Source organism: Odocoileus virginianus, chromosome 7 (genome assembly GCF_023699985.2).
Source record: "Odocoileus virginianus isolate 20LAN1187 ecotype Illinois chromosome 7, Ovbor_1.2, whole genome shotgun sequence".
Lineage (NCBI taxonomy): Eukaryota > Metazoa > Chordata > Mammalia > Artiodactyla > Cervidae > Odocoileus > Odocoileus virginianus.
Genome location: NC_069680.1, coordinates 74872005 through 74880452, shown reverse-complemented (window position 1 = coordinate 74880452; position 8448 = coordinate 74872005). Strand labels below are relative to the sequence as shown.

The 8448-nt window shown below is 56.0% G+C and overlaps 1 protein-coding gene across 1 annotated transcript; it reads right to left on the bottom strand.

Annotated features, from left to right (window-relative positions):
- Positions 1–358: 358 nt before the first annotated feature.
- Positions 359–8187, bottom strand: GPRIN2 (G protein regulated inducer of neurite outgrowth 2). Its single transcript, XM_070469862.1, has 2 exons — positions 8008–8187; positions 359–2914 (listed from the first exon to the last, which is right to left on the bottom strand). The coding sequence occupies exon 2, from the start codon at positions 2906–2908 to the stop codon at positions 1547–1549; it is 1362 nt and encodes a 453-aa protein (XP_070325963.1). The 5' UTR covers positions 2909–2914; positions 8008–8187; the 3' UTR covers positions 359–1546.
- Positions 8188–8448: the final 261 nt, after the last annotated feature.

Sequence of the window (8448 nt, the reverse complement as noted above, 5' to 3'; positions counted from 1 at the left end):
CACCCGTCCAGCCCCACTGTGTCCTCAAGACCCTGCTCAGCTCTGGCCCTGTGTGAAGGTGACTTCCTACGCCAGTTCATCACCCCTCCCCTTGTGTCCCCACAACTGGGGTTCTTGGTGCTCCCGTGCAGGGCCAGAGATGAGGTCACTCTGGTGCCCACCTGTCACTCCCAAGAGTGGACTCGCCTGCCCCGTTCTGCACACGGAGGCATGGACAGGCCCAGGACCCCAGGCTACAGGCTGTCAAGAGCCTCGTGACTGCATGGCAACCTGCTTGATCACATTTTAAAAGGGAGATAAAGTCAAGTCCCCTCCTGCACACCCCCCCACCCCTTTGCCCCAGGCCCACCCTCAGAAGCAGCTCTGATCTGCTGTCATTTTCAAGCAGGAGTGGCAGCTTACCCAGCCTCAGCTGGGAGTGAGAAAGTCACATTTTGGAATATGAAAGCCCCATGCTGGGCCTTGGGATGCTTTCTGACCTGAAACATGCCTTTCTCACCTGGTTTCTCTGGCCTGTGGTCACTACTGCTTTAAAAGTTAACCCACTGTTGTGAGCCATTTCCACCTCCAGAGTACTGGTCCCTGGGGGATGGGGAGTATGCTGGCTGTCAGATCCTGGGATCCTGGGTGCAGAAGGGGCCCAGGAACAGGACCGTGTCACGGGCAGAGCTGCATGTGGGTCCTGACTTCAACTTCTCATGCCAAGTGACTAACCTTTGCCAGACCCTAACACAATGATCTACCAGGGGGTTGGCTCCGAGAAGTACCCTGCAGCCCTCTATAATGCTCAGAGCCCTCCCGTCCCACATACTGTGAGCTCAACAAGGGCACAGGCAGCTTCCTCCCCAAGGAATCCACAAAACCTGGCACTGAATATGGGCTCAATAAATTCTTGTTCACAATTGCCCTGCTCTGCCCACCACATGCTGCAGGAAAACACTCCAGGCTTCAGTCAGCCCCCGGCTCTGCTCTTAGCCCACCACCATGAGCTGTCCAACCTGGGCATGGCAGCTGCAGTCTTGCCAAATATCTGTGGTTATGTCTATAAAACACGGTGAAGACTCAGGAAAGTGAGTTGACAAGCGTGTGGCACACAGGAAGCCTCGACAGTGTCAGTTCCCTTCCCTAAAGACTTAGACAGCCCTTGCCACTTGAGACCCTACCTCTTATGTCAGGAATCTGTTGTATCTCAGCACTGCTGTGAAAATAAAGCCACAAAGAGGCCTGGGGGAAATCATGGCAGAGTTCTGAACAGAGACTGGATAGAAGGTCAAGAGTTTTTACAGAGAAGTCAGGATCCCCCTTATGCACAGTGTTGAAACTGTCCCAAAGTTCAGAGCCCACATGTGGCTCTTGGGAATCAAGCCCTTAAAAACTAGCCCAACTGCCAGGGGGCAGGGAACCCACAGGCTGCAGTCCTGTGATCTGCAGGCAGCAGAGGACAGAGACACGTCGGTGGGTGCCTGTGGATCCAAAGAGCATGGGGATCCCACTGTCCCTGGGGCTGAGTCCGTGCACCCCGGGCAGCTCCAGGGGCTGCAGCGCCTCACTCAGGGGCTGCACTGGAGCAGCCACAGCAGCTGGGGCGCCGCAGGGACTGCATGACAGCTCGAAGTGGCCCCCTCCTACCCTCAGCAGACAGGCTGTCCTCGCTGGCAGGGGCCCGCTGCAGCTGCTCAAACTGCATCTCCAGGTGCTTCTGGATGGCCACACCGAGCACCTCCGGGTCCACTGCAGCTCCATACACCTCCCATGTCATGCCCTCAGCATCCCACCGTACGTCGCGCACAGGAGATGGCGCCTCTGCCAGGCTGGACTCCAGAGTCACCTCAGGGAACATGTGCAGGGCCACGGGGGCTTCCAGAGGTGGACTAGTGGCCACTGCCTTGCAGACTGCCTTGGGGACTGCTTGCACACCAGCATCCTGGGCTGACAGAGGGGAAGCCAAGACTGGGGCCAAGTCACTTGCTGAGGTCATGGTCCACATATCCTTGGTCCTGGCACTAGGCTCCATGGCTAACCTGGTGGGACCCCAAGGGTGGGCACAGCAGTGGGAATGCCCAGAAAGCCCCCCAGAAAACCTACATTGGAGTTTCACCCCGTGCTGAGCCTGTAGCCTAGATTCACTCACTGAAGCCACTAGTTTGGGAAAGGCCAGAATCCCTGGGGCAGGCAAGCCACGGCAGCAACTGCTGGCCCCCACCTCCCTCACGCCACAGAGTGGGGCTGCTGGAGACAACGAATGGCAGGAGGTGGTGGCCGACTGGCCCGTGGCTTTGGGGCTGCTGCTGTGGGTCACTGTGCCTCCCAGGGCAGCTGGTGGCACCCCCTCCTGACTCTCCAGTGTCCAGGCTGAGTTTGAAGTCTTGTCCTCCGGAGCCAGGTCCCTTTCCAAGCCTGCAGGGGTCTGACCACTCTGGCCAGAGGGGTTGCTGGGCTGCAGCCGAGCCCTATGGACAGGCGAGCTGCCCAGGGCTGAGCAGCTGAGGCTGGCCTTTCGAGCACCACTGTGGCCCCGGCTCTGGATGCTGCGAACCAGGTCCGAGTGGCTCCTCTGCACAGCGGCGGCGCTGGGGTCCCGCGGATAACACAGGTCACTACCGCCCATGGCAGACACATTGCCCACAGTGCTGCTACGCCAGTGGCCCATGGCACTGGGCTGCGGTTTGGGGCTGGAGGCCCGTGCCTGCTGCGTGCGCTCAGCCTGCTGCCCCTCTTCCTCCGGGACCTGGGCACCAGTGCTGGCCTCGCCCAGCTGGGCCTGCCATTCAGTGCTGCTGGCCCTCTTGCGATGCTCTGGCCTCTGCCCCCGGCCTTCGCCCAGCAGGCTGGAGGAACTTCGGGACAGGGGCTGAGGGCGGGCACTGAGGGGTTCCGGGGCATCCGGCTCAGGACGGCTGGATCTCATGGCTGCCTGCAGGAGAGAGAGAGAGGGAGGGGGTGGCACTGAGTTGGGTAGCAGCATCTCTGCTGGATTCTGCTGGGGGCTCACACAGTGCGAGGCAAACTGCGGGGACAGCTTCGGTCTCAGCCCGCCTGACCAGTCAGGGCCACAAGCAAAACGATCACAGGAGACCAGACACTTCAAATCAAGGTCACCACACATACATAGGATGACACTTCAAATATCTAAAAACCAAAACCGAGTGATCAGAACCAGCCCTAGGGTAAGATCCTAGAGATCATCCAGTTGCTGACTCTACTGCAGGTTTATAGGGGAGTGGGAAGCCAGGGGAGAGGCCAAGCCTGCTGGGGCCTTGGGGCTCGGGGCTTTGGGACAATAGCTCTTAGTCAATCAGCACAGAACTATTACAGTATTTTAATAACCAGTAAAGCTGGATGGATGAATACTACCCTGGTTCCTCCCAAAACCATCACTATCTCACTCACTTGGACTGGAGCCTCTTTGGTACACAGTGGGGGGCAGAGAAGTTTTGGGGAGTGAGAAAGAAATGAGTACAGGGCACATTCAGAACACCCTGGGTCCTCTCATGCTCCCTCCCCATCCTCTCTGGCCTAGCCTGGCTGGGCTGTCCAGTCTCTGGGGCTCAGGCTTGGCCACTGTGAAGGGGAAGGGATTTTCTGGCTCCCATTGTGTGCTCCAAGGATAGGAAAGGCTCCCATATCAGCCCTTTAGGGCTCACTCGGCATTTGTTCTTTCCTCCCACTGCCATCTCATGAGCACCTTCTGTGTGCCAGACTCTTGAGATCAGGCAACATGGAACTAATGTAGATCTGCTGTGCCCAGCAAATGGGGTCAAATACAGGTCACACCCCCACTATCTGAAAGAAGAGCATTCCTATGAAACCTTTTCATAAACCAAAATAGTGTAAAGAAACAATTACCTTGTCTTGTAAAACTCTCCAAATTTCTTTCCATTACTGAAAACAGTTACTAACTAATGTAGGTCTCCCATGAAAGTGAAGTGGAATAAAGCAAACTTTTGAAAAGCAGGGAATACCTGTACCACCAATCAGACACATGTACTCTCTTGCCCCAGCTCCCTTCCAGCCATTCTTGTCCCTTTCTCTAGCCATACAGACTCCTCCAGACCTGCAGGTTGGGCCTGGAGAGAGAGGAAGAAGATGGTGCCCAGGAGGAAGGAACAAGAAACACGGTGAGCTGAAAGCAGGAGGCATATGTTCAGATCATAAGAAGGTGGCAGCAGGCTGGGAGCTGGGCAGGGCCCAGAGAGAGGGAGTGGGGTCAGGGCATGAGCCAGCCTGGCCCATGGCAAAGTTGCGAATAAGAAGCATCACTCTGAGACTCCCAGCCAGGCAGGACATGCTGGAGAAACAGGGCGGGGACAGCAGGTAACAGTGGCAATTGGGGCAATCCCAGTCCTGTCCTCCCAGCCTGGGCTGATAAGAACTGCCACGAAACCAACCACCCTGGCCAGGTGAGCAAGGCCACTGAAAGGGAATGTGGGAAGGGCTCTCGGGAGCTCAGTTTCTGTATATTAAAACTTCCTGTTGCCCCAGAGCTCAGGAGATGGCTGGTGGCTGTTCAAGCCAATGGTGAGGGTGTTTCTAGAGCAACTGTCCACTGAGAGTTCCAGGCTTGCTATGAAGGCCAGTTCAGCACAACTTTCAGCAGTGATGAAAAGATGCTGCTCTGTGCTGTCCACTATGGTTGTTACTGGTCACATGCAGCCACTGACCACTTGACAGATGGCTAGTGCAACTGAGAAACTGATTTTCTGATTTTAAGTAACTGAAATTTAGGGCTTCCCAGGTGCTCAACAGTAAAGAATCAGCCTGCCAATGCAAGGGATGTGAGTTCGATCCTTGAGTCAGAAAGATGCCCTGGAGAAGGAAATGACAACCCACTTCAATATTCTTCCCTAGGAAATCCCATGGACAGAGGAGCCTGGCAGGCTACAGTCCATGGGGTTGCAAAAGAGTCAGACATGACTTAGGGAGTAAACAACAAAATTGAAATTTAAAGGGCTACATAGTGTTACTGAGGACCACACTGGACTGTGCAGCTCTACATATGGTACCAGCCTAGGCAGGAGTCTCCTGTCCTGGCTGCTCCTTGGGGCTGAAGCCAGACTTGTCCCTGGAAGAGTCAGGAAAATAATGAATAGACAAGCAAAGACTGTGGCCCAGGCCCTACTCTCAGGCTCTAAGGTGGACATATAAACAGAGAAGGGCAACAAAGCCAATAACACTCACAGTGATGATAGTAAGAACAGCAGTTTCAAGTGCCCAATCACCCACCATGTGTCAGGCATGTGCCATCTCCTTTCCAGCCTTGTCTCATGTAATAGTAAGAGCAATCTCAGGAGATAAGTCATCTTCTCCATTCTACAGAAGAGGAGCTCAGAGAGGTTTAGTGACTTGCTCAAGGGCACACAGCTGGTAAGTGGTTAAGCCAGGAATCAAACTCAGGAGTGTCTGAGGTTCTCTGAGCTCCCTCTTGAGAACAGTGCAGACCTCCGTCCTGGACACTATCACTCTTCCACTGGCATCCCTTTTTATTTATTGTTGCCATGACCCAACTGGAGTCCCAGCACCCAGCACATGGCTACCCAGTGGTACCCATGACATGCCAGTGGGACAACTGAGCAAGTAAGAACAAAGCCCGATGCCCGTTCACCCTACCTGCTTCTTAGCAGCTCTGTATGCAGCCGAGAGTCAGAAAGACAGAAGGAGACCTGCTGGCTAGGAAGGCTGTGGTCATAGATGGACGCTGGCAGGCAGACAACCACTGAGCTCCAAGTCCAAGAACACCAAGGAAGTCCTATCTGGACAGCATACACAGCCTCTGACTGAACCCTACCTACTCTGGACCCTTCTCTTGAAGAGGGCCATAAGAAGCCAGACCTTGGTCTCCTTGAGGAAACAGGGTCAAGACTGGGGGCACACTTAGTCTCCACCAGGAGTTGGTGAGAAGCTGTCAGTGACAAGGTACTGCTGGATCTGCCTCACCAGATGGCTGCCTGATGCTCAGAGCTGGCCATCACTCAGAGTGAAAGTAGTGCCCAAAAAGACCCCAGGGGAGTGGGAGGTTGTATTTCTGTTAGTTTTCTTCCTTAGTCCACCTCCACAAATTGCAGGTGACAATCTGAGATCTGGAACAGCTCAGGAATGTCAAAGAACCCACAACTGAACCCCAGCTGGACTTCCCAGTCTGATCGAGAGAAGAGCTTCAAGGGAAGTTGTTCTGAGTTATGCTAGGGAAAGAAGGTTTTTCACATCCCACCTACCACCAAGAATAGAGGCCTCCCAGGAAGCAATAGAGCTGATCAGATGAACTCTGGAGCCAGGGACGAACAGGCGAGGCAAAGGGGTATACTTCCAATCCAGGCTCTTGCCCTTCCTACGCATGCACACTCAGGTGGACCCCTAACCTCTTTGAGCCTCAGTTTCCCCAATCTGCAAATCGGAAATAAATCCCCACCCTGCAGGGCTATTGTGAAGACATAATGTGATGGCATATGGACTGCTTGGAACAGTGATTGTTAATAATCTTACCTTTCTTCCTCCCATCAAGAGTGACTTGTGCTCAAGGTATCACAGGACTAGTACTTGGAAGTGGGGGTAGGGGTAGAAAGATGGCTTTGAGGAAGCCATTTAGATTATAGGGTAATTTGGTTTGCTTCTTAATCTTTCCCTTCCTCATCCCATCCTAGGATGGTGGTAGTCACCACCAATGTCTCCATCATCACACTGTTTCCAAGTCTATTTTAAACCTCAGTTTGGGAGAATACGTATACATAACGCTCATACATGCATGCATACGGACACACACACACTCCTCAAATGTTGAGATATGAACTTACCTCTTAGGGACCAGGTGGGGACATACACCACCCAAGTCCCTCTTTGTATAGTGAGGGGTGTGGCAACCTCCAGTAGGTGGTCTGATCCATCCCAGCAAAGGAGGGCCTGACAGGACTGACAGGGTCAAAGTTGGGGAAAGCAGCGGGGAGCATTCCTGAGCTACTGAGAAGTGTTTGGAGGCACAAATCTGCCCTTCACAGAGGATGAAAGAGTCTTAAGAACAAAGTGCCCACGTCACAAGCTGTGCCAGGAAAGGGTTCTGGGAAACAGTGGGGCAGAGGTCCCAGACCCAGCTCTGCTCACCACAGAGAGGCCTAGACCCCACCAGGCAAGAGATTCCTCCCTTGAGGAGGATTTGCCCATACTTCCCAAAAGGAGCCGGAGATGAAAAAGGTCAGCCTCCAGGCCCAGCTGCCCCAGACCTGAAGCAGCCCAGGTGGCTGATGTGTCCCTACCTGTGTGGCCATGGGCTCCCATGAACCAGTATAGGCCCACACCACACCCACGGACCCACTAGGGGCCGACACATAAGGCCCGTCTGCTGTGTGAGCCTGCAGGAAACAGCATCCACACAGCTGCACTCTGCGCACCAGACCGATAGGCCGCTTCTAACTGTGGGGCCAAAGGCCTGAACACACGCAACCATACACTCTCCCCTAGGGCAAGGGTGCCTGTCCTGCCCTCCCCCACAAAGCCCACCTGGACTCAGGGAGAAGGTCCTCAACATGACCCCCTAAACAGGGCTACAGACCTTCCCAGCAGCAAAGACTGTGACTGGAGGAACAGGGGGGCTATGGGGTAAGCGGGCAGGGATGGAGGGTAGGAGGAATGAGAGTGAAGGGAGGTCGGGGGCTGGGGGCAGTGGGAGGAGAGTGGGATGAGGGGTGAGGATGGAAAAGGGAAGAGGAAGGAAGGGGGACGAAGCGATAAGAACGGTGGGGGTTGGCAGAAAGAGACGAGGTCCTGGGCATTGAATATTGAAAAATGGGAGGATGGGCAGAGGAGATGTGGAAAAGGGTATAGTTCAGGCAATGAGTCCAGAGATGGGAGAAGGGATGCAGCCCTGGGGTGCGCTGAGCACTGGGCGGGGGCCGGGATGCGTAGGGTCGGAGCTCAGAAAAAGGTGAGGAGTGGGGTTCCCGGGCGCAAGAAAGGGAGGTGCCGCCCATCCCACCCTCCTTCGCCCCAACACGGGCGAGCACGGAGCTGGCCTCTCACCCTCTTGCCCGCCCGGGGCCGCGGAGGCCGGCGGAAGCGCTGCTCCTGTGGCCGCCACAGGTGCTCGGCGCAGCGGCCCAAGATGGAGCCGAGCCGGACCTGGACCTGGCCTGGGCCGAAGACGCCGCCCGCCGCCGTCCGCTCAGCCAGCGGAGCCAGCGAAGGAGGCGCAGCTGGGTGACCGAGGGGCGGGGGGAGGCCGGGGGAGGAGGGGCGAAGGGGGCGGCAGCCCCGCTCACCTGGGCCCGCCCCCGCGCTCCACCGCCCACGCCGGCGTCCCGGCCCCGCCCCCTGCTCCCGGCCCCTCCCCCACGGCCCCTCCGCGCCCCGCACTCCCCCTCAACCTACAGCCCCACGAGCATCCCCCCGACTCTGCCCCGCAAGCCCCTAGTCCCTCTTCCCAACCCACTCTTGGCGGCACGTCTCACCGTCCCGTCTTTT

Bases quoted from the DNA above. Each gene is read 5' to 3' on its own strand.
- GPRIN2 (XM_070469862.1), bottom strand. From the start codon at position 2,908: ATGAGATCCAGCCGTCCTGAGCCGGATGCCCCGGAACCCCTCAGTGCC.